A 27,900-nucleotide genomic window follows, 5' to 3' on the forward strand; every position below is an offset into this window, starting at 1 on the left:
GGTGTCTTGCAAGTTGGAATATCAAATTTTTCTCTAATCTACCAATTTGGATTTTATAGTCTATCGATAATTTTATATTCTATATTAGGTAAACAAACGTTTTTTTCTTCTATCAAATTTATCTACCCTTTGTTAAAGGTTAAGTGTTGAGGAAATCAACATCTAATTTCTTGAATTTAATATTTTTTACTTCCCAACCACAAAGTATGAAGTCCCACTGTCTTATCAACCAGCCAAGAGTCAAGAGTTAGGGAAACACTTTCTAAATCTAAGTTGTATGAGATCATATTTATCATTTTAAAATCAATTATGATTTTATCTTCGAGGTTTATAAAAATAAAAGTGTGCTATATACATTCTTTGACCTTATCTCCAATCTTTATAATATGAATTATTCTTTCTAATAATAAACTGTTTTCTTATCTATAGATGTAAATAATACAATTTGAATAAATCACATAAATCTTTTGGATGGAATATTTACTGTACACTCATCTTTATTTTGTCAATTTCATAATACTAACAAAAAAAATAATAATAAGTATAGTATAGTAAAATCTAAAAAATATATATTTTTAGAACATGAAACAATTTTTATTTCCCTTTCCTTAGATCTAATTGTGATAGACCTATCAAAAACGACGGAAGCATATCAATCATAATGGAATCTATTTAACAGGCTTAATTATGATAAATGACAATTCGAGTCTATCATTAGTTGTTTGCATGCTCGTCTGTCATTCAATTTAGTATTGATATATCTTATGGATAGTATACATATGGTATACACAAAGGAATATTGTTTTATTTCATTTAGAATTAGATGAATTCTTGCCTATTCGTTTTTCTAGGGTTTCTTGTGGTTGCATATTATCAATGAAGTATAAATACTATATATCTGATATAAATTACCTTTAATTTTTTTTCCCTATACATCTTACTATTTCTATTACTAGTACATCTTACCAAGAGGAAAAGAAATGACATTTAACTTTTGTTATAGTTACCATGTATATCATTTTATATTAATTCTATCCTTGATATATACCATTTCCCCTTAGGTCATGAGATATGATCCTCTCACGTTTTTTTGAAAAAGATATATTAGATCAGCAGGTACACTCGATGAATACCTTCTTAACACCCTCATCATTTCCGCTTATAGATAAACCACATACAAAAGATTTTAAAAAGCAGAAAGGTTAATAGCAATAGTGGAGGCACGGTAATTATTTGTAAAAGCATAGATTTGCTAGCCCATAGTCCTGAAGTGCATAATTGTAAAAGGCAGAGAGATCTCCTCTCACTTAAGCTCTATCATTCTCTCTAGAGCCAAAACTACTTCAACAGTATAACTTAAGCTCTCCCTAAGTCTGACAATTCTTTTTCAAGATTGAATCACAGATCAAAATACAATAAACAGTTTGTAGAATATCTCTCTAGTGGGGATGCTTGGGTGTGTCTACTGGCCTATCTAGTATCCTTTTTTTAAAAAAAAGAATATCTCCCAACAACACTGATTAATAAATTACACACTATGCGTAGAGACCCAAATTCTTTTCACGATATCAGTACATAATATCTTTTTCTCACGAAAACGATGGCAAGCCTATAAAAAGGAATAAGAGACTATGCACAAATGACACACAAATGAAGTAATTTAACTTCCATATATAATAGTCGCCCATATAAAATATCTATCAAACTTAAACAAATACTATCAACACATCATTTCTATCCACGGTCAATGATTTTCTTTTCTTTTCTTTTCAATTTTTACCATTTTTACATCTTTTGGCGATTGTTTACATGCTTAGTAGGTCTATCGTAATGATAGTGATAGCCCTTCAATGATAAAGTTGAAAATAAAAATAGTCTATCATTCAATAAAATTGTGGCCAAATAACATAATAAATTAGTCTATTAGTGTTTTTGGATTACATTTTCAACGGTTTACTTTAGAAAATAAGTTATTTAAAAAAAAATTAAAGGGTTAGAAAGTCACTCAAAATAAATTTTAAATATATCTTAAACAATTTTTAGAAAAATAGTTTAAACAAAAATAATTTTTTTAAAAAAATATTTTTTAATACAATCGAAATGGATTCATATATCAATAAAAACAAAAGGTGATCATCATTGATCTAACATATATTAAAAGGTCTATATAGCCATCAACAATAGGTAATTAAGTGATAGATTATTTATATATCAAATGATTACATATTTGCAAGCATGACGATCAATTTTATCGCACCAACTTCAATTATCCAATGCTCTAAACTTTAAATTGTTTTATTATATCATTAATATCATAAATTCTAAAGGACATATTTTTCTAAAATGAATTCAAAAGGACACCTAAGTATGTATATAATTAATAAACCATTCAATTATATATTAATGATAAGATCACATGCATATATATATATATTTATATATATGTATTATTTCAGATCGAGAATCTTGAATGAATTTGCTTACACATAAGAAAACAATTAATTTTAGTCAATTTTTTCTTTTAGAAAAAAACTAGTTGGAGAGCAAGAGTCATGGATCCAACCACCAATTATTGGATACTTAAATAGTATTGAAAATTATGGTTTATGGTTTTTTCCTAATTACTATATGTTGTTCTTATTATTTTTCTTTGGTGTTGAATGTATTTTACTATTTTTTTTAAGTTTAGAATACATTTAAAAAATAAGTTTTTTTTTTTGGAAGAAATTAGAGTAGTTGAAACTACTCAAAATAGTTTTAAAATTAAATGAGATTAAATACAAATAAATTAATTTTTTTGATGAATATATTTTTTAAAGTCAATCCAAACCAGTTTTTATATAAAAAATCATAGATAATTAGTTTCTTCGTCCACTTTGGACTATGTTTAAATTGACAATATTGTTGTTTTAAGGGTAATATTTGTAATGGATAATCATTTGGAGAATAATAATTAAGGATTACAGCAATATTTTAAAAAAATTATAAATATAGTAAAACTATTGTTAATAGACTTGTATCACTGATAGACTCGTATGATTTATTGATGATAGACCAATTTTTATAACATGATCTATTAGTGATAGACTCTATCATTGATAGAATTTGACAAATTTTGCTATATTTGTAATTTTTTAAAATTGTCGCTATACTTAATTATTTTGAATTTAATTGCTAAATTTGCAACTATCCCTTGTTTTAACCGATTGGAGGATTAATTTTCCAAAAAGACAAAAAAAATTGGCTAAATTAAAACCGTTTGAACTTTCAAATTTTTGTTTTCATTGTAATCAAATTATAAGAAAAAGAATTCAAAAACACCCTAACAACAATATAATACAATATGTACCGAAACCCGTTAATGTATCTCGTTTCACAAAAAGCTCTAAAAGTTAAATAATTTTTTAAGAATTTGAATTTATAAAGAACTTGTTACACACAAAATTAAAAGTTTAAGAGTTATTAGTGCAGCTCTAGACCTAAGATCTCTGACATTTACGACTTATTAGAGTGAAAGTTGTCCCCATAAACCAACACACGAGTCCTTTCAGGAGGTTCTATTCTCACTCACATCCATCATAGAAAAATTTTCAGAAGGTCACCAAACATAGAATTGTTTCAAGCTAAGAGCTAAGCATGCTTAACTTTGGAGTTTTAGCTATGATCAAGCCACCGAAAATGAAAGTGCATATTTCTGGTATAGACAGTAATATAACTTTTAAGGAAAATTTTCAAAAATAGCGAATTTAATTTACAAAATATTTACAACTTATAGCAAATTCTATCACTGATAATCATTGATATGCTATAGTGATAGAAGACTATCATTGATATAATCCAAAATTTTGCAATACCTTGTAAATATTTTAATTATTTTACTATTTTTAAAAATGTTCCAACTTTTAATTGATCTTTTAAGTTTTTCTTAATCTTACTTTTATGTCCTCCTAAAAATCTATCTCATTTAAATGTGATAACCGTTTCATTGTTTCTTCCTAAACTCAACTCAAGGCGATACAATAAGTCACATAATTAAAATATATTACAAACTTATTAGATATTATTAAAACCAAAAAAAACATATTATCATGAAAAGGATAAATTAAACATGTAAGTTAACCTAAAGTTTTAAAAAAAAAGAAAAAAGAAATTATGTATTTAATTGATGCTCCCCAAACACGTTTTTCTTCTTAGTTGAACATATTTTATAAAATAAAATGCCTTCTAGAATAGTTTTTATTTTTTAATTTCTATTTTGTAAACTAATAACATTTTAAAGAACGTCTACATCAATTATAGTTCTTCATTTACTTTCATTTTTCACTATGTATAGGTTCAAAGGGAATGAGTATCATACTGTTATTCATATTAAAAAAGGTTCCACCCTTGTCGATTTGTAATTTCAAACTCATTATTATTATGTTCAATCATTTTTGTTTGTAATTTTCATCATTACCATCTCAATTATCCACCTTGATGCATTAAGGTAAGATATGTAAAATAATTTAGCAAACTACTCGGGAGTGTTAACCCACTCCACGTTTGAGGTCATTTTTCATAATCATTTTTTTCTCTCTTTTACATTATTCAACACTCGTTTTCCAATCTTTCTCACTTTTTTTTTCTATCATTTTTAAATTTTCAAAAGGTGGATCCCCACATCATTTTTCACTTTTCTCCAATTTTCCACTTTAGTTTTCTCTCTTCTTTAATTTATTTCCATATAACACCCTTTCTTTTTCTATTTCATTCTTTTGTTTTCTCTTTCATTCTTTTTTTTTCCCTTTTTCTTCCTAAAGTATATGTTTAAAGTATATTGTAGACTTTTTCACTTCTCATACATGCATTATAATGGTTTTTTTCCGTTGTATACTCATATATTCAACAACTTTTCTATTTACATTCTTTTAAAAAAAAAATTTAGTATAATAATTTTAATAATACCGGTTTGTAGTTATATATTTTTCATGACATATGTATGCCAAATTTATGAAATGAACGGCGTAATTAAGAAGATTAAAAAAATTAATTAATTTGAAGAAAATTTTTGTATTTCATGGAAAATATATATACATGGAAAAAAATTAATGCAAATGGAAGATCGAAGCTTAACTTATGATATTATCGTCGTAATTAAAAAGCTTTTTTTTTTTATATTTTGTGTACCATATATATGCATGCAAAGAAATGGTAAAAAGTATAATGATTTAATAATAGCAATTTTAATTTATGAAATGAACGTTGTAATTAAGAAGATTAAGGAATTTTTTTTAAAGAAAAATATTGCATTTCATGACAATGGACAAATATATATGCATGGAAAAAAAAGATTAGTGAAAACGCACGATCGAAAACTTAAATTATTGTTAGGAATATTGTAATTAGAAACATATTTAATTCGATATACAATATATATGCATGGAACATCACAACTGATCGCTAAATTTATTGAACGAATATCATAATCAAAATTATTTAATAAAATCATTTTATGAAAATTGTGTATTGGATCTACGATATATATTTTAGATTTTTTTTTTTTTAAAAAACCCAAATTGTAATAGTTGCACCCTTTATAAAAATATAGATTATGATAGTCTACACCACAAATGCAGACTATCAAAATAGACTACCTGCACTCCAAATGCAGACTATCATAGCACTGGAATTATTATAATACCACGACTATCATAATACTATTATTATCATAAATCACTCATTGTCCCAAATGCCACTGGAGGATGGTGTCATGAGAGCATCGTGGTAGTTTTTTATGCCTTGACATAGGTTTTATAGAAAAATATTGAGCTACATGTGTTTGATCTCAACTAAACTTAACATATTCAATTCTTTATGTTGAAGATATTACATTTGAAAAAAAATTCTAAAATTCATGTTGCTAATAAATTTGGATATTTTTTTCTTTAAAAAAAACTTCATTATACAAAATATGAGAGGTCGTATGAAGATTATCTAATATAAAGCAATAGTTAAAGTATCATAAAATGTCGAAGATCTCACCACAAAAAAATGAAGAAACTAACCATCTTCGTAAGATAATGAACAACTTCTCACTTTATGAATTGATTTTATGATAAAACTCTATGTTTATCTAAATACATTTATTTATCATATCATACTCAGAAAGATGATCAGAAAGTGCCTTTTATTATTATTATTTTAACAAACACGTTTTCACGAGGTGAGAAAATAATTAATATTTATATTCAGATTTCTTGTTGTCCATTTTCCATACATTACTATAATAAAAAAGTTGCTGCCCATTTTTTATTCTCAATTCCCAAGGTGATTATCAGTCAAATGAACGAGAGAGAGGGCCAAAGTCCTTCAACTTTTGCTATAAATACAAGAGCAGAATTCATTCATCCTCACAACAGCTTCTTGTTAAAGCTATATTAAAACAAAGAGAGAAAGAAGTGTTATTGAAAAAAAAGAAAAAAGAGAAAAATGTTTTCAATTGGGAAGAATATCATTGAAGGAGCTTTGAATACAACTGGGGATCTTGCGGGTTCTGTTATCAATGCTGGTGGTAACATTGCAGACCAAATCTCCAATATTGGAGGACAGAAAATCAAAGGGAAAGTGATTCTTATGAGAAGTAATGTTTTGGATTTCACTGAATTCCATTCATCTCTTCTTGATAACTTCACTGAGCTCTTGGGTGGTGGTGTTTCTCTTCAACTCATTAGTGCCACTCAAACTTGTAACTTCTCTTTCCCCCTAATCTCTGTCGTTATTTTAGTGATTCTACGTTTTTTTTTTCTCGGTATACCCTCCAATATCAAACAATATCTAATATGTCCTTGAATTATTAGATTTGTGCTAGTAGCAAGCTCTGTAAACCTCGAAAATGTCACCACAAAAAACTTGAGATTTTGTGGTGTGTAGTGAGGAGCACTTCAAGGACGTATTTAAAATATTGATATAATTAAGTCCAATGTTAATTTAACATTATAGAACAAGTGTGTATGAACCTTTTTAATTAATATTATTTTGTCTTTGAATTTTACTTGCGGATCTTTCATAAATGTACAAGTCAAAAGAGTATCAACATTTTAATATAACTAAAATCTTTGTAAAGTAAAATCTAGTGAACAAAATTTTTTCATAAATTAAAATTTAGAGATATTTACTTACATAAAACTTAAAAGCTAAAGGATCGATTGAAAGTAACTTAATTAGATCGAGTGTTCATTAAATGATGTTGTTCGATGATTAATTAATTTGGTGAACTAATTATGAAATTTTGACACAGCTGCACTTGACTCAAGAGGGAAAGTTGGGAAGAAGGCATTTCTGGAGAGATGGCTAACCTCAATTCCACCATTGTTTGCTGGAGAATCAGTGTTTCAAGTGAGCTTTACATGGGAAGAAGGTTTTGGATTTCCAGGAGCTTTCTTTATTAAAAATGGACATACAAGTGAATTCTTCCTTAAATCTCTAACTCTTGAGGATGTTCCTGGCTTTGGTCATGTCCATTTTGATTGTAATTCATGGGTTTACCCATCTGGAAGATACAAGAAAGATCGTATATTTTTCGCCAATAACGTAAGTATTGAATTTCCCACTAATACCTCAAAACAATCATGCTCGATCTGTTCAAAAGCAAGAAAATAGAATTAATTATTTTTCCCGTTTTGTTTTACACCTCAATCTTTTCTCTCTTGCAACGAATTCATAATAATTTGTTTATTTGTTTCTGTAATGTACAGACATATCTTCCAAGTGATACACCAAATCCTCTTCGTAAGTATAGAGAGGAAGAATTGTTGACTCTTAGAGGAGATGGTACTGGAGAGCGTAAGGAATGGGATAGAATATACGACTACGATATCTACAATGACCTTTCCGAACCCGGTGATGGGCGTCCCATTCTTGGAGGCAGCCAATTTCCTTACCCTCGTCGTGGAAGAACTGGACGACCACGAGAATGGAAAGGTAATTAAGATTTATTAATTACAACCCCATTTGATAACCATCAAGCAATTATGGTATTCCTTAGCGAAATTGAAAGCTTGATTTATGAATTCTTTTGTTGTCAGATTCCAACTATGAGAGTAGATTGCCAGTGGTATCAGGATTAAACATTTACGTACCAAGAGATGAAAATTTTGGACACTTGAAGTTATCAGATTTTCTCGGATTTGCATTGAAATCACTTGTAGCAACAGTTCAGCCAGCACTTGTAAACATAGTAGATTTTACACCAGGAGAGTTTGATAAATTCCAAGATGTTCATAATCTTTATGAAGGAGGACTTCCTGTTCCATTGGATGTCTTTAGAAATCTCACCAAGGATTTCACACCTCCAATGTTCCAAGAACTTCTTAGGACCGATAATGACCAACGCTTTCTCAAATTTTCACCCCCACAAGTTGTTAAAGGTATACTATATATATACATTAATTTTGATCTCATTATGTTAATTAACACATACATTCTAATAATCTGACCTATTTCATAGAAAATTCAAATTCTATTTTAGGTGTTTAAATTTATGGAAATAATACTTATATTTTTTTTTCTCTAATAATTACAAATAGAGGACAAGTTTGCATGGCAAACAGACGAAGAATTTGCAAGAGAAATGCTAGCTGGAGTTAACCCTCTAATCATTCGTCGTCTTAAGGTAAGTAAAAAATTTCAGTTTTTTTATTTTCTCTGTTCAGCTTTACACATTAATATTTTTCTCAAAAAATTATATACTTTCTTTTGTATGTATATATCTATAGGAATTTCCTCCAAAAAGCAAACTTGACCCAAAAATGTATGGTGATCAACATAGCAAGATTACCGAAGAAGACATAAAATCTGGCTTAGAAGGTCTTACAGTTGCTGAGGTAAATATTAAAAACACTTAAACTTTTGTATTTTTTTTTCAAATTATATTATGTTATTTTAATTAAAAAAAAATTTCTTATCGATATATACATAGGCATTGAATCAGAAGAGACTATACATATTGGATCACCATGATGCATTAATGCCATATCTTAGAAAAATAAATTCAACAAAAACAAAAACATATGCCACAAGAACATTGCTACTTTTGAAAAACGATGGAACTTTGAAGCCATTGGTTATTGAGTTGAGTCTGCCACACCCTCAAGGTGATCAGTTTGGTGCAAATAGCAAACAATATTTTCCAGCTGAAGAAGGAGTTCAAAAGTCAATATGGCAATTGGCTAAGGCTTATGTGGTTGTCAATGATGCTGGTTACCATCAACTTATCAGCCATTGGTATGTTTGCAAATAATTAATAACTCATCAAATTAAAATGTTTTATAATATATATGGTTGTAATTATTTGAATTATATATACGATGTAATCTCCACTCGGAAATTATTATTGTAGGTTGAATACTCATGCAGTACAAGAGCCATTTGTGATTGCGACACATAGACAATTGAGTGTGCTTCATCCAATCCATAAGTTACTTGTTCCTCATTACAAAGACACTATGTTTATCAATGCATTTGCAAGACAAGTTCTTGTTAATGGTGATGGTCTTCTTGAACAAACCCACTTTCAATCAAAGTATGCCATGGAGTTGTCTTCTTACATATATAAAGAATGGAATTTCACTGAGCAAGCACTCCCTGTTGATCTCATCAAGAGGTAAATCACCAATTAATCCCTAAAGCATTTTAATTTCATCCCGATCAATCTCTTAAGATATAAAGGTTTCTTACAATTACACACCTGAATATTTAATTAGTTGATCAGTCACCTTTGGTGGAGTTTTGTTGCAATTAGATCCCCTAGGGTGATAATCATTACTAGTCACATAATTAAGAAGTGATTTGTCCAATAATCTCTTATAACTATATTACATAAAAGATGAACATTTTCTTATCCTTACATTATTTATGTAGAGGTGTGGCGGTTGAGGATCCAAGTTCACCAAATGGAGTTAAGTTACTCATAGAGGATTATCCATTTGCTGTGGATGGGCTTGAGATTTGGTCAACAATCAAAACATGGGTTACAAACTATTGCTCTCTATACTACAAAGATGATAGTGCAATTCAGAATGATGTTGAACTTCAATCTTGGTGGAAAGAGGTTAGAGAGAAAGGTCATGTTGATAAGAAAAATGAAACATGGTGGCCAAAGTTGCAAAATTTCAACGAATTGGTCGAAACATGTACTACCATCATATGGATATCTTCGGCTCTTCATGCCGCAGTTAACTTTGGACAATATCCTTATGGTGGCTTTATGCCGAATCGACCAACAATAAGTCGTAGGCTTATACCTGAAGTAGGAAGTGCTGAGTACAAAGAACTTGAATCAAAGCCTGAGAAGGCTTACTTGAAAACAGTCAATTCAATGTTGCAAACACTTCTTGGAGTTTCACTAATTGAAATATTATCAAGGCATGCTTCTGATGAAGTTTATCTTGGACAAAGAGCTAGCATTGAATGGACTTCAGACAAAGCCGCCGTGGAAGTGTTTGAGAATTTTGGAAAAAAAGTGTTTGAAGTTGAAAGTAGAATCATTGAAAGGAACAAAGATGTGAATCTCAAGAATAGAAGTGGACCTGTTAATGTTCCATATACTTTGCTTCTTCCATCAAGTACTGAAGGGCTCACAGGTAGAGGAATTCCTAACAGCATCTCTATTTGAAGGGACTCTTTGAGCATATGGTTGGCTATAAATATTTCATTTTCCTGTTTTCTATTTTTGTCACTCTCTTTTTTTTAATGTGAGAAAAAGCTACTTGGAGCCTTAGCTACTCTTGGAATCGAAGCCATAGAGTATATTCTTAAGTAGCTTATTTGTACTTTATTTATGAATGAATAAAAAGTTATGTTTTTATATTTTACCCTTCTTTCCCTTTACTTCGACTGTAGTAAGTCTCATGGATACAATACTTATTGAATACTTTAAAGCCATTATTTATTTAGTGTATGCTTGTACTTAGATCACATCAAATTATTACACATTTTTATCAAATCCATACAACCCATAGAATCCTTAACTTGCTTCTTTTTAAAATGACGTCTCTTTAAGTTTACCACTAAATATGATGTCTCTTTGCGTTTACCACTAAATACCATATTCAGACTCTTTTACTGAATAAACATTATTCGAGTCTATTCCATAACCAACAAAGAAATGAAATTCTATAAATCCATTGTATCTTTATAAAGGTTGGGAAGCGTCATGTGATATACTCGTCTTTATCTTTTTTGTACTTTATATAAATCAAATATAGGAGATCAGGCATCCGAAAGTCAAATTGCCACCAAATTCGGATTAATCAAATTAGCACAAAATCCGAATAATTAACCTTGACATAAATCTTGCCCAAATTTTCCATTATTAATTGCACAAATTTATTCTTTCCATGTATGTAGCACAAGCTAACCTTATTTACGGTTGTGTATAAATATTATTATGTGTTTATCAATAAAATCATGACAAGTTTTTTTATTGAGGTTTTAGTTTCTTTATGGGTATCAGAGCATATTGTTGCGCCAATAGAAAAAGTTGCCTCACAAAACTGAAATTTTTTTTCATGGCCATGGAAAAGAAAACTCTCACAATTCAATTTTTCCAAGCCAACTAGTCTCGTTTCAATCAAGCTCAACACTGAAAATTATCTTTTATGGAAATCCCAAGTACTGGTACCATTAATTAAGAGTACGACATTGAACACCATCTCACAGAAGAAAAGAAACATGATGATGAAGCTACCAATAACAAGGAAGAAAGCTCCAAAGATGATCCTAACCGTGTATTTTGGATCACAAATAATGGGCTTCTTATCTCTTGGCTACTAGGGATAATCTCAAAAGATGTTTTGAACATGATAGATGGAACATAGACAACATTCCAGGTTTTGGAAATCATTAGAAAATCAAATGCTTACAATGACAAAAGAAATTGAAATCCATGTAAGTTATACTCTTCTCACATTGAAGAAAGGATCCTCAACTCTTGACGTACGTTTAAAAAAATTTAAATATATCTGTGATAAACTAGCTGCTATGAAGAAACCACTTGATGATGGTACTAAAGTTTTTCATCTTGCTAGAAGGCTTAGGATCTCGATACCAAGGTTTTCACATAGCAATGTTATCAAAACCACCATATCCCTCCTTTAACCAATTTGTTGTAGCTCGCTCTTCAAGCAATGTTGTCTAATGAACTTGAAGAAGAAAATTTTGGACAAATCAATCATGCCTAAGCTTTTTATAGCCAAAGACGCCGCAGTAGAGGACGTGAGAGACAATTCTCTTCTCGTGGAAGAGATTTTCCTTAAAGCAGATTCCAAGAAAATACGAGCTTAAAAAATAGACACATAAAACCAAGTGTTTTCAAGAGAGAAGAGAGACAAGGAATATAATCTCTCCACCTTCCGCCTCCTATTATTGCTTTCGATGACATTTGTTCAAAACAGAGAAGGTAATATTATCGAAGTTTTTAGGGTTGACAACAGGGATAGCAAGTGTTGTATTCTGGACCCTGAAGGTGTTCACAAAACTGGGTGGACAACTGGACATCATTCCTCAACATGCTAATTAACCTTCAAAGTGGAAACAAAGTGCAAAAAACACTCCTACACAGGCCAAACAAGAAGTGTACCCTAACTACCTCTCAACTTCAGACTCTTCATCTGACACAAAAAGCTTACGACATGCTTATGCACAGGTGCTATATCTTTAGAACGCTCTATCAGGTCTAGCACAAAAGAAAGCGAGAAAGATGAGGATACTGAAAGTGATGAAAAAGTCCTAAGGGACAGAAAAACAGAAAAGAACTTCAATTGTGAAAAAACTGTGGTCATAATCAGAAGATGTTTTCATGATGACTGACATAAAATCTTTAAAAAGCTAAGGTTTCAGATGGAAGCACATGTCCAAAAGCTAGTCTCTTATGTAGCAACAAAGGACGGAACACTGTGGGTAAGTTCTATGTCAAATTTGAAATGTGGTCTCTAATTACTCATTCTTGTCCAAAATTGGTTCTCAACTATGGAGGCTGGACTAAGTTTACAGGCATTCTCCTGCATATGTGCAATACAGACACATTTAACCAAATTGGTAATGCATGTGGAGGACTGATAGAAGTTGTTAATGAAACATGAATTTGTTATATGTTGTAAATATTTTATCAAATTTGTTATTTTTTACCATTTTCATCTATATTAACTAGCTACAAGTTAAAACTAATTATACGAGTGATTATCACTAAAAAATGAAACGTGGGAAATTCTTTTTATATATATAGGGGGAAAAAAGAGTTCTTCATTAGGTGTTTAGATATTATGAAGGACCTACAATTTTAGATTAAACATAAATAAATCATCACTAAATCATCTTGCCATAAGTCAATCTTATCAACAAACATAAATAAATGAAAGGAGAATTAATTAAAGTAATTAGCCAACTAAGTTTTAAATATCCTAAACTAAAACTTCTAAAACCATATACAAACCAGAATAATATTATTATTAGAAGTATGGGTGACTTAAAAAGTTTAATTTGGACCTTAATGTTGAAACAAAATATAGTTTATTATAACTTAATGTCTTGTATTTGCTAATTTTTACAACTTTGATTATCCTATTTTAATTTCACATCAGAATTATTTCATTTTCCATTCGAATAAAAAATGATGTGACGCACGTGAGTGTTACATGCTTCAATAATTTATTTGTTTGTTTTATCGGTTGATTATAGTGATTCTAGAGAATAATATTGAAGAATTGTCGTAAACACCTAAATTGTTGAAAATATTTATAAGACGATATGATAAATTTTCAAAATATATAGTAGATACATAAAGAAGTTTGTTAACGTCTATATTGAAATATTTTGATTAACTTTGCTATATTTGAAGGTTGTTCCAATAGTATAAAAGGTTTTAGATATATAAAAATGGACTAAGCTCTTTAAAAGTTTATATTAAAATTTTCTATCACCATCTATTAGTGATAGAAATTGATAAACAAAGTCTACTGTTGATAGGCAATGACTGAAGTTTATTAATGTTTGTCGATAATAAATTGATAAATGTTTATTCTTGATAGAAACTGATACATGTCTACCATTAATAGAAGTTAATATAGAAGTCTATATATCAACGTTTACATATGTTTTCTTTTCTTTTCTCTTTTTTTTTCCTATTTCTATAAGTTTGACATTTTGTTGTAGGAAATTATTGTTGATGGCAAAACTGTTGAAAATATTTACGAAATCTAATAAAAATTTAAATTCTAAAAATAATAGCAAAATTTGAAATTTTGTTATATTTTGTAAAATTAAATACTTCATGTTGGTTATATTTAAAAATGTTTTTTTTTCCTATTAGATTTTTTTTTCAATAATATACTTATTGTTATTTATAACGTCCTTGTAATATTTTTAAAGAAAAAAAAAGTTTTCCTATGGTGCATTAATTATTACATCTCAAAGGAATTAGGTAAGGGGAACTTTCCATGGATTTTTTTATTTGTAATGTTTTGACCATTTTACTATAGACAAAATATTTAAAACCAATTATAATATTACATCTATAATTCAAGATTAGTTTAAGTTTCAAACTTATCAATCTAAGTAATTAAATATGTCACGAAATTTGTTTAGTTTAACCTAATTGTTTAGAAAACTTTTGATTTGAGAGATGTTGATTATTTTCAAGCTTCTACGTATGCTTTTGAAGCTTTTGCATCTTGTGGTTGGAACTATTTCATTTTGATGTTGGTGTATTTAACTTTGGAACAATATATATGTTTACACAAATAAGTTTCATAGACAGATTGATGTCATAAAATTGTGAATGATACTATATTTTGATGATCAAAATTTTTACTCTTTTGTGTATGTTTCAAGTCTGTTGTTTATAACACCATTCATGTGTTTGGTTATTATAAATTTTAGTTAGTTAAACAATCTTGATTACAGTTCAATAACACTGTTTAAAAGATAACAAATATACATCCAAATGTTATTCTTTTGGATTGGAAAAATATACATCAAACCATACACATGAATTACCAATTTCTATATATGGATTACACATAATTTTTAAATAATTTTAATTATTTTAATTAAATCAAATGTAAATAATTTTTCGTTAATAAATAAATATATTCAAAGACTATCAAAACTAATAAATCTTTTCACATATCAATCAAAGCTAATAAAACGGTAATTTCAAATTTCGAATTATATAAAGATCGAAACTAATATATTGAATATATTAATCATGTCTTGTACATGTGATTTTCCATAAAACTAAATGAATGTATTTTAGAATTAAATGACGAAAATAAATCACAAACCAAACTGTCGTTGTCAGAAAACAATTTTATTTCTCGAAAACTAAACTGAAATTTTTTTCTATATTTCATATATACCAAAATCAGAACAAAAATTTAAATATAACAAATAAATTAAAATATTTACAAACTACAAAAAATTTTGGATTCTATTTATGATAGTGTTTGATCAGTTAATAGAATTTTTTATACGTTATAAAATCGTGCTGTTTTTGAAAATTTTAAGTAAAAGTCGGCCTTAATTTTTATTTGTTTATTGAAATTTATTAGCGTGAGTCACATTGTTTTAAGTATCTTCATTATTTGTCATAAAAAAGTATGAAAAAAGAATCTTGATCATCTTACCCATGATTACAGCTTTCAAGTAATTATATATATATATATAGACCATACGTAATGGACCCCATCCGTACATTATTATACATTAAATATAAGAAATTTAAAACGCATATGATTTTTAAATTTTATTAAAATAATTTGTTGTCTTATCCCATTTATTTAATTATTGTCCTCTCAATAAAACTTATATTATTTAATCAAAATCATCATTGGCACGTTATGAATAAATTAATAACAAAAAGGAAATGATCCCACGAAGAAGACTTATTTAGGCTATCCATAAATATGAGATCTCCTTTGTGTATTAAACAACTTAGGCTCTTTCTAAGCATGTATACCAACTCTACTGCTTACAAAAACAATTAGATTTAACTAAAATATTATTTTAGATTGAGTCCATAAATACTTTCAAGTCCAAAACATACGAACTTCAAACCATCAACATGTACATAACTCATATGTGATCTCTAAAGTACCCATCACAAACTATCCGACTTGGTGACCAAACTCAAAGAAGCATCAACATCTATTTAGTTTCCAAAATTATATTATTAGAGAGTCTCGTCTACTCGTAGGTTGAGGAGTAGAGTAAAGAGTTTGTGCGATTTCTTGTTCTGTTGTTCCTTTGTACTCAAGTTGAAATTCAAGGATATACTTGTTAATTAATTTAAACTTTCATAATCTTCTTCTTATCTATTGGAGGAAAAACTTTTCATCATACTTTTGCAAACAATTATTCCTAAATATATCATTTCCAAATTTAATGGTAGACTAATTTAAGAAAGAGAATTATTTTTGACGATTTTAACTTCTAAATTCTAAATTTACCCTATCAATCAAATTTAATTATTATTTTTTATTTATCCTTACTAAAACTAAATGTTTTAAGAAACATGTTATTGATTAATTATTAAACTTTTTAATCAATAAGAATATAAAATATTAATTACATCATCAACAAGAATAAAGTAAAGAACATAATTGAAATTAGAGAATTATCATTTAGACAAAATTGTTCAAAAATGATTCTCCATGTTAGGTAGCAAGATAATATAAGATAGATAAGATAATTTGTTACAAAAGTAATACTAAAAATGTATGTGTTTTGTAATAATTTTCTTTACAATAAAAACCTTTATATACAACAAATTCATATGATAAAGCTAAAACAAAAATGAAATTTTCTTAAGCTGACTTTCAACTTAATACATAAATATATTTATAAAAAAAATTACATATAAGATGGGAATATACCTAAATCATAAAACTAAAACTAGCAAAAATAAAAATAAAAATAATAATGTATGTGTTTTGTAATAATTCTTTACCAATAAAAACTTTTCTATACAATAAATTCACATTAGTGAGTTATTCCATTAGGAATGAAACCGTTTCTACCCACAAAATCAACTATAAAAGAAATTAATTAAATAGATCAACTCAAGAACAACAATTATAAAAGTCAGACTCATAGACTCAACTGTAGAAATAAACTCAATTCACGAGATCAACAAGAACCATAAAAGGCAATCTATTTGGTTGATCATAAACTTCACAAAGGTCAATCCAAAGGATCAATAAAAATTTAGGCTCAAGTATTCTTCAAATGAAGATTTAAGATTATTTGTAACAGTTCAATTAAGATCTCAAATTTTTTTTTTTTTTATATGCACTTTAAAGACACATTTGAGTTGCTCCATTTTCTTACCTCTCTGAATTATTACATACTCAGTGTAAATGGTTAAGCACTCCATGTGGAAGCTAGATTTTCTTGTATATTAAAAGGTCTATATACCCATCAACAATATGGGTAATTAAGTGATATATTATTTACATATCAAATTGTTACATATTTGCATGCATGACGATCAATTTTATAGTTTAATTTGTTTTATTATATCATTAATATCATAAATTCTGAAGGACATATTTTTCTAAAATGAATTCGAAAGGACACATAAGCATGTATATAATTAATAAACCATTCAATTATATATTAATGATAAGATCACATGCATAATATATATATTTATAAATATGTATTATTTCAGATCGAGAATCTTGAATGAATTTGCTTACAGATAATGAAATAAGAAAACAATTAATTTTATTAATTTTTTTGGAAAAAAACTAGTTGAAGTTTAAGAGTAATGGATCCAACCACCAATTATTGGATACTTAAATATTATTGAAAATTATGGTTTTTTCAATTATTGTTTTTATTATTTTTCTTTGGTTTCAAACGTATTTTCACGAGAATTTTTAGAAATAGGAGATTTTACGAATTATTTTTATATAGCAAATTCACACTCATTCATATGCAAATAGTGTGAAATCAAAATTTAAAATTGTGCTATAGCTGTTAAATTTTTTAATTTATTTTATTATTTTTAAAAATGTCCATTTATTATATTTTTTTAAAGTTTAGAATAAATTCTAAAAAATAAGATTGTTTTGGAAAAAAATTAGAGTAAAAACATAGTTTTTGAAGTTTATTTTAAATATTTTTTTAATCAAATGAGATTAAATACAAATAATTTTTTGATAAAAAATATGAGTTCTTATATATAAAATCATAGATAATTAGTTTCTTCATCAACTTTCGTTTTACCAATCGGAGGATCAATTTTCCAAAAAACAGAAAAATTGGCTAAATTATAGAATGCACATATATATATATATATACTTTGTATTTTGTTTCGAAAAACACCCTTTCAACTTTCAAAATTTTATTTTCATTTTAATCAAATTATAAGAAAAAATTAAAAAACACCCTAACAAAAATATAATACAATATGTATAGAAATCCATTAGCGTATCTCGTTTCACAAAAAGCTTTGAAAGTCAAATAACTTTTTAAGAATTTGAATTTAGAAAAGACTGCTGTCATTTTATGACTTATTAGAGTGAAAATTATCCTTCACAAATCAACAAAAGTCATTTCAGGATGTTTTGTCCCCATTCACATGCATCATACGAAAATTTTCAGAACGCCATTCAATATATAATTGTTTCAAGTTAAGTTGGCTATTATTAGGCCACCAAAAAGCTGGAAGGTGCACCTTTGCGGTAAGTTAGTAACTTTTAATTCTTTTATTTAAGTCTTTCTTAATCTTACCTTTACGTTGAATCTTTCTCATTTAGATGTGATAACAGTTCATCATTGTTCCCTTCCTAAACTCAAGATGATACAATTTTTCACATAATTAAAAAAAAGATCACATCATTTGTAGTTCTTCATTTACTTTCATTTATCAGAAAATAGTATTATATGTTTTTTCATATTAAAAAAGGTTTCCATCATTAATATCCTAAATATAATCCATAATTGTCTGTTTGTAATTTCAAACTCATTTTTATTACAATAAATTATTGTTTGGTTGTAATTTCCATCATTACCATCTCAATTATCCACCTTGTTGCAATAAGGTAAGATATGCAAAACTACAAGGGAATGTTAACCCACTTCATATTTGAGGCCGTTTTGCATAATCCTTTCTTTCTCTATTTTACATTATTCAACACTCGTTCCCCAACCCAAAAATAAATTAGTAAAAAGTAGAGATTCAAGCTAAATTTATGAAATGAATGACGTAGTTATATAAGAAGATTAAAGAAATTAATTTGAAGCAAAATTTTGTATTTCATGAAATATATATATATATATATATATATATATATATTATATATATATATATATATAATATATATATGCATAAAAAAAAATTAGTGCAAATCCTAACTTATGATATGATTGTCGTAATTAAAAAGATTTTTTTTAAATTTAATGTACCATATATTATGCATGCAAAAAAATGGTGTTTGTATAGCGATTTAATAATAGCAATTTTAATGTATGAAATGAATGTAGCAATTAAGAAGAATAAGGAAAATGTTTTTAAGAAAATACTGTAATACATGACAAATATGTATGCATGGAAAAAAAAAAGATTGGTGAAAACGTATGATCAGAAACTTAAAATTATTGCTACGAACATCGTAATTAGAAGCTTATTTAATTTGATGTGCAATATATACGTATGAAAAAAATCATGAAACATCATGATTGATGTTAAATTTATTGAACGAATATCATAATCAAAATTATTTTATAAAATCATTTTATGAAAATTTTGTGTATTAGATCTATAATATATATTTTAGAAAAACAAAAGTTGTGAAAAATCCATATTGTAATAGTTGCATCCTAAGTATAGTTTATAAAAACACAGATAATGATAGTCTGCACTCCAAAGGCAGACGATCAGAATAGACTACAATAACATATACCCCAAATGCAAACTATCATAGTATTAAGATTATTATAACCCTAGGGCTATCATATAATACTAGAATTATCATAAATCAGTCATCGCTTCAAATGTTCTCTTAGACAATTTTGAGGATGCTATCGTGAGAGCATCTTGAGAGTTTTTTATGCATTCTTTGAAACATAGGTTTTGTAGATTTTTGAAACAAATATGTGTGTATAGAAAAATATTAAAGAAATTGCCATGGGATGACTATTTTAATAATAATAATTAAGGATATATCAATATTTTAAAAAATTACAAATATAGCAAAAATATCACTGATAGACTTGTATCGCTGATAGACTTCATATGGTATATTAATGATAGACCAATATTTGCTACATGGTCTATCAGACTTATATCATTGATAGAATTTGACAAATTTTGCTATATTTGTAAATTTTTTAAAACTATACTATATACTTAATTAATTTGAATTTAATTGCTAAATTTTCAACTATCCCAAAATATTAAGCTACAAGTGTTTGATCTCGACTAAACTTAACATATTCAATTCTTTCTGTTGAAGATATTACATTTGAAAAAAATTCTAAAATTCATGTTGCTAATAAATTTGGATATTTTTTTCTTTCAAAAAAACTTCATTATACAAAATATGAGAGGTCGTATGAAGATTATCTAATATAAAGCAATAGTTAAAGTATCATAAAATGTCGAAGATCTCACCACAAAAATGAAGAAACTAACCATCTTCGTAAGATAATGAACAACTTCTCACTTTATAAATTGATTTTATGATAAAACACTATGTTTATCTAAATACATTTATTTATTTTATTTATTCCACTCTCAAGAAAGATGATCAGAAAGTGCTTATTACTATTATTATTTTAACAAACACGTTTTCATGAGGTGAGAAAATAAATCAATTTTATATTCAAATTTCTTGTTCATTTTTCATATGTTATTATAATAAAAAGTTGCTGCCCATATTTTTATCGACTCAATTCCCAAGGTGATGATCTTATCAGTCAAATGAAAGAGAGAGAGGGCCAAAGTTCATCAACTTTTGCTATAAATACAAGAGAAAAATTCATTCATCCTCACAACAGCTTCTTGTTAAAGCTATATTAAAACAAAGAGAGAGAAAAGTGTTATTATAAAAAAAAAAGAGAGAAAAATGTTTTCGATTGGGAAGAATATCATTGAAGGAGCTTTGAATACAACTGGGGATCTTGCAGGTTCTGTTATCAATGCTGGTAGTAACATTGCAGACCAAATCTCCAATATTGGAGGACAGAAAATCAAAGGGAAAGTGATTCTTATGAGAAGTAATGTTTTGGATTTCACTGAATTCCATTCATCTCTTCTTGATAACTTCACTGAGCTCTTGGGTGGTGGTGTTTCTCTTCAACTCATTAGTGCCACTCAAACTTGTAACTTCTCTTTCCCCTAATCTCTGTCGTTATTTTAGTGAGTCTACTTTTTTTTTTCTCGGTATACCCTCCAATATCGAACAGTATCTAATATGTCCTTGAATTATTAGATTTGTGCTAGTAGCAAGCTCTGTAAACCTCGAAAATGTCACAATAAAAAAACTTGAGATTTTGTGGTGTGTAGTGAGGAGCACTTCAAGGACGTTGTTAAAATATTGATATAATTAAGTCCAATGTTAATTTAACATTATAGAACAAGTGTGTCTGAACCTTTTTAACTAATATTATTTTGTCTTTGAATTTTACTTATGGATCTTTCATAAATGTACAAGTCAAGACAGTATCGACATATTAATATAACTAAAATCTTTGTAAACTAAAATCTAGTGAACAAATTTTTTTCATAAATTAAAATTTAGAGATCTTTACTTACACAAAACTTAAAAGCTAAAGGATCGATTGAAGGTAACTTAATTAGATCGAGTGTTCATTAAATGATGTTGTTCGATGATTAATTAATTTGGTGAACTAATTATGAAATTTTGACACAGCTGCACTTGACTCAAGAGGGAAAGTTGGGAAGAAGGCATTTCTGGAGAGGTGGCTAACGTCAATTCCACCATTGTTTGCTGGAGAATCAGTGTTTCAAGTGAGCTTTACATGGGAAGAAGGTTTTGGATTTCCAGGAGCTTTCTTTATTAAAAATGGACATATAAGTGAATTCTTCCTTAAATCTCTAACTCTAGAGGATGTTCCTGGCTTTGGTCATGTCCATTTTGATTGTAATTCATGGGTTTACCCTTCTGGAAGATACAAGAAAGATCGTATATTTTTCGCCAATAACGTAAGTATTGAATTTCCCACTAATACCTCAAACAATCATGCTCGATCTGTTCAAAAACAAGAAAATAGAATTAATTATTTTTCCCTCTTTGTTTTACCTCAAACTCTCCTCTCTTGCAACGAATTAATAATAATTTGTTTATTTGTTTCTGTAATGTACAGACATATCTTCCAAGTGATACACCAAATCCTCTTCGTAAGTATAGAGAGGAAGAATTGTTGACTCTTAGAGGAGATGGTACTGGAGAGCGTAAGGAATGGGATAGAATATACGACTACGATATCTACAATGACCTTTCCGAACCTGGTGATGGGCGTCCCATTCTTGGAGGCAGCCAATTTCCTTACCCTCGTCGTGGAAGAACTGGACGACCACGAGAATGGAAAGGTAATTAAGATTTATTGATTACAACCCCATTTGATAACCATTAAGTAATTATGGTATTCCTTAGCGAAATTGAAAGCTTGATTTATGAATTCTTTTGTTGTCAGATTCCAACTATGAGAGTAGATTGCCAGTGGTATCAGGATTAAACATTTACGTACCAAGAGATGAAAATTTTGGACACTTGAAGTTATCAGATTTTCTCGGATTTGCATTGAAATCACTTGTAGCAACAGTTCAGCCAGCACTTGTAAACATAGTAGATTTTACACCAGGAGAGTTTGATAAATTCCAAGATGTTCATAATCTTTATGAAGGAGGACTTCCTGTTCCATTGGATGTCTTTAGAAATCTCACTAAGGATTTCACACCTCCAATGTTCCAAGAACTTCTTAGGACCGATAATGACCAACGCTTTCTCAAATTTTCACCCCCACACAAGTTGTTAAAGGTATACTATATATATACATTAATTTTCATCTCATTATTTAATTAACACATACATTCTATGACCTATTTGATAGAAAATTCAAATTCTATTTTAGGTGTTTAGATTTATGAAAATAATACATCTATTTTTTTTTTCTCTAATAATTACGAATAGAGGACAAGTTTGCATGGCAAACAGACGAAGAATTTGCAAGAGAAATGCTAGCTGGAGTTAACCCTCTAATCATTCGTCGTCTTAAGGTAAGTAAAAAATTTCAGCTTTTTTATTTTCTCTGTTCAGCTTTACACATTAATATTTTTTTCAAAAAATTATATACTTTCTTTTGTATGTATATATTTATAGGAATTTCCTCCAAAAAGCAAACTTGACCCACAAATGTATGGTGATCAACATAGCAAGATTACCGAAGAAGACATAAAATCTGGCTTAGAAGGTCTTACAGTTGCTGAGGTAAATATTAAAAACACCTAAACTTTTGTATTTTTTTTTTCAAATTATATTATGTTATTTTAATTAAACTTTTTTTTTCTTATCGATATATACATAGGCATTGAATCAGAAGAGACTATACATATTGGATCACCATGATGCATTAATGCCATATCTTAGAAAAATAAATTCAACAAAAACAAAAACATATGCCACAAGAACATTGCTACTTTTGAAAAACGATGGAACTTTGAAGCCATTGGTTATTGAGTTGAGTCTGCCACACCCTCAAGGTGATCAGTTTGGTGCAAATAGCAAACAATATTTTCCAGCTGAAGAAGGAGTTCAAAAGTCAATATGGCAATTGGCTAAGGCTTATGTGGTTGTCAATGATGCTGGTTACCATCAACTTATCAGCCATTGGTATGTTTGCAAATAATTAAGTACTCATCAAATTAAAATGTTTTATAATATATATATGGTTGTAATTAATTGAAATATATATATGATGTAATGACACTCGGAAATTATTCTTGTAGGTTGAATACTCATGCAGTACAAGAGCCATTTGTGATTGCAACACATCGACAATTGAGTGTGCTTCATCCAATTCATAAGTTACTTGTTCCACATTACAAAGACACTATGTTTATCAATGCATTTGCAAGACAAGTTCTTGTTAATGGTGACGGTCTTCTTGAACGAACCCACTTTCAGTCAAAGTATACCATGGAGTTGTCTTCTTACATATATAAAGAATGGAATTTCACTGAGCAAGCACTCCCTGTTGATCTCATCAAGAGGTAAATCACCAATTAATCCCTTTAGTCTTTTAATTTTATCCCAATCAATCTCTTAAGATATAAAAGTTTCTTACAATTACACACCTTGATTTTTTAATTAGTTGATCAGTCACCTTTGGTGGAGTTTTGTTGCAATTAGTCCCCCTAGGGTGATAATCATTACTAGTCACATAACTCAGAAGTGGTTTGTCGAATGTTCTCTTATAACTATATTACATAAAAGATGAACATTTTCTTATCCTTACATTATTTATGTAGAGGTGTGGCGGTTGAGGATGCAAGTTCGCCACATGGAGTTAAGTTACTCATAGAGGATTATCCATTTGCTGTGGATGGGCTTGAGATTTGGTCAACAATCAAAACATGGGTTACAAACTATTGCTCTCTATACTACAAAAATGATAGTGCAATTCAGAATGATGTTGAACTTCAATCTTGGTGGAAAGAGGTTAGAGAGAAAGGTCATGTTGATAAGAAAAATGAAACATGGTGGCCAAAGTTGCAAAATTTCAACGAATTGGTCGAAACATGTACTACCATCATATGGATATCTTCGGCTCTTCATGCCGCAGTTAACTTTGGACAATATCCTTATGGAGGCTTTATGCCGAATCGACCAACAATAAGTCGTAGGCATATGCCTGAAGTAGGAAGTGCTGAGTACAAAGAACTTGAATCAAAGCCTGAGAAGGCTTACTTGAAAACAGTCAATTCAATGTTGCAAACACTTCTTGGAGTTTCACTAATTGAAATATTATCAAGGCATGCTTCTGACGAAGTTTATCTTGGACAAAGAGCTAGCATTGAATGGACTTCAGACAAAGCTGCACTGGAAGTATTTGAGAATTTTGGAAAACAAGTGTTTGAAGTTGAAAGTAGAATCATTGAAAGGAACAAAGATGTGAATCTCAAGAATAGAAATGGACCTGTTAATGTTCCATATACTTTGCTTCTTCCATCAAGTACTGAAGGGCTCACAGGCAGAGGAATTCCTAACAGCATCTCTATTTGAAGGGATTCTTTGAGCAGATGGTTTGTTATAAATATTTCATTTCCCTGTTCTCTATTATTTGTCACTCTCTTTTGTTTAATGTGAAAAAAGCTACTTGGCTTAGCTACTCTTGGAATTAAAACTATAGAGTACGTATGTGCTTAAGTAGCTTATTTGTACTTTATTTATGAATGAATAAAAAGTTGATGTTTTTTATATTTTACCCTTCTTTCCCTTTACTATTACTGTACTTAGTCTCATGGATACAATACTTCGAAATACTTCAAAACCATTACTTATTGACCAAAGTATTAAGACGAATACTTTGAATACTTGGAATTAAAGCTATAGAGTATATGCTTAAGTATGCTTGCATTAAGATCACATCAAATTACACTCTTTTAAGAGTTATGGATGTAAATCTGACCAACGTCGTCCCACATTAGTTAGGTAAGGGGATAATTTTGGGTATATAAGTGAAGACAACTATCTCAATTGATATGAGGTCATTTGGGATGAAACCAAAAGTATAGCCATGCGGGTACGTGTATATCCAAAGTGGACAATATCATACCATTTTGGAGATATACGAGGGGTTTGTGTCCTAACAAGTGGTATTAGAGTCATGGTATACCAATGGAGATGTTTGTTGCTATAAAAATTTATCATAGCATAAATAAAAATGCTATTGAAATGTTTTGATAGCTATTTTAATGATATTGAGAAAAACGCTACAAAATTGTTTTTGTAGCATTTTGTACACGCTCTCGTTGTCAATGTTATTGAAAGTATTCGACTTGTCATAGCATTTTTTGTAGAGCTATTAATAGCACTATAGAAACATTCTATTATATTTAAAATAGTAATATAAAAAGTTTTTATAGCAATCAAAGAACGTTATAAAGGATGTTCTATAGCTATTTTAGATACGTTATGAAAGCCTCTTATTTTTGTTAGCATTATTCATCGTAATGAGGATGGATTTTAATGTTAATGGACTTTCTATAACATTTTTGTAGTTATAAACACATCATGAAACCACAAGTTGTTTGTCTCTATATCAATCATTTGATAAAAATTTAAAAAGAAACATCATATGATCTAGACAAAATTAAAAAAGAAACATCACATATAACTAATGACCTAGATAATACTTGAAAAATAGGAAAACATAGTCGGTTTAACGAGCTTACTTGCTCCTGTATATGTTCCAATCCATAATTATCACAAGTGACGGATAGAATAACACAAAAATTTTGTATACCTAATGAAATAAAAAGTGAAAAAAAATATTTATGGTAGTAGTGCAGCTTTCTCTGACTCGATAGTTGTAAGTTTCAAAACTTTCGTACAATTCTTTTCCATCATCATGATGGGTTCAAGTCCGAAGTTCCATTCTCTAGCTTTGGATTTTTCTTTGGAGAGATTTTAACTACGTCTACGAGTTAAGGATTTCATCCGTGTTCACCATCAAGCCCTTCAATGACAAAGCATATAATTTGATTAAACAAAAACAAAATCATGATGTCAGGTCAGGATTCAAAACAAGCAACAGACAATCTAATCCATGGATGGCTCGACTAGTATCCTAAACAACAAAAAACTCTAAGGTTTCAATATTAATTGTTAGTACGTTGATAAATCAATTGCACTATATTAAAAATAAAGTAAATTTGTTGTGTGTTAGTGTTCTATGCAATACGTAGACTAAAATCACATGACCAGAGTAAAAACGAAAAGAAATTAAAACGCTAAAGATTAAGATAATTATGGCAAAATCTATCATTATTCATTGCATCAATCTCATCTTCAAACCATTCATCCAATGTTGTTGACAAAACCTAAACCAGAATCAATAATGTCCTTAGAAGTACAACTCTTATTTAGCTATCATAACACATAACCAAAAAGGTAGAAGCTCTAAGTTCAAGCATAGTTTTCTACTACTAGAAGGGAAGTGAAACCCTCTAGTGTTCCCTTTCTTTAGAAATATTCAAACAACAAGATCATGACAAACCTTAAGCATAATTAGAAACTTACATAAAAATAACGTTTATTCCAGTGATACATTTAAAGAAATGCAAACCATAATCTTCATCTTTGGAAAGGTGAGCATTACCTTTGTATATGTGCTCCAAGGCTTCTATGCACGCCACTCCACTATAAGCATATAAACACGTCAATAAACCATAGTCAATAAATCAATATCTTTTAACACTGATAATTATACTAGATATCGATTACAAATTTTGCGCATGGTGGCTTATTCAAGTTTCAAACTAATTAGCTAGAGATTACTAATTACTAGTGTGTGATAAAACTTACCAAAAAAAAAAAAAACATGTATCTCTTGGACATGATTTGGAATTTCTTTCCGAAATCTTGAAGGTTGGAGTATCTAAAGAAAATGCTAATTAACTAAATTTTTCCACCATTGTTTGATAAAAAATATTCAACTAAAACAAACCTGCCCATCAGAGTCCATCAAGACATACAATATAAAAAGTTTTTGTCGAACACGAGTGATTGCAACATATAATAAACGTCGTTCTTCTTGTTATTTTCATATGAGAATCAATATGACAGCAATGAAAGACATTCTAAACAGCAAAAAGGGCAACAATGTTATTTAGAT

General features: G+C 28.8%; 2 protein-coding genes across 2 annotated transcripts; both read left to right on the plus strand.

The window, feature by feature from the left end:
• Nucleotides 1-6,403: 6,403 nt before the first annotated feature.
• Nucleotides 6,404-10,843, plus strand: LOC101206086 (linoleate 9S-lipoxygenase 6-like). The gene is given in 9 exon segments (NM_001305708.1): nucleotides 6,404-6,724; nucleotides 7,277-7,569; nucleotides 7,734-7,959; nucleotides 8,064-8,405; nucleotides 8,565-8,650; nucleotides 8,754-8,861; nucleotides 8,957-9,261; nucleotides 9,377-9,640; nucleotides 9,898-10,843. Coding segments are annotated over 9 exon segments (2,634 nt in total). The 5' UTR covers nucleotides 6,404-6,468; the 3' UTR covers nucleotides 10,652-10,843.
• A 10,176-nt stretch (nucleotides 10,844-21,019) lies between these two features.
• Nucleotides 21,020-25,488, plus strand: LOC105434408 (linoleate 9S-lipoxygenase 6). Its single transcript, XM_031880629.1, has 9 exons — nucleotides 21,020-21,363; nucleotides 21,915-22,207; nucleotides 22,369-22,594; nucleotides 22,699-23,042; nucleotides 23,198-23,281; nucleotides 23,385-23,492; nucleotides 23,590-23,894; nucleotides 24,011-24,274; nucleotides 24,533-25,488. The coding sequence occupies exons 1-9, from the start codon at nucleotides 21,108-21,110 to the stop codon at nucleotides 25,284-25,286; spliced, it is 2,634 nt and encodes an 877-aa protein (XP_031736489.1). The 5' UTR covers nucleotides 21,020-21,107; the 3' UTR covers nucleotides 25,287-25,488.
• Nucleotides 25,489-27,900: the final 2,412 nt, after the last annotated feature.

This window comes from Cucumis sativus, chromosome 2 (genome assembly GCF_000004075.3).
Source record: "Cucumis sativus cultivar 9930 chromosome 2, Cucumber_9930_V3, whole genome shotgun sequence".
NCBI classification, from domain to species: Eukaryota; Viridiplantae; Streptophyta; class Magnoliopsida; order Cucurbitales; family Cucurbitaceae; genus Cucumis; species Cucumis sativus.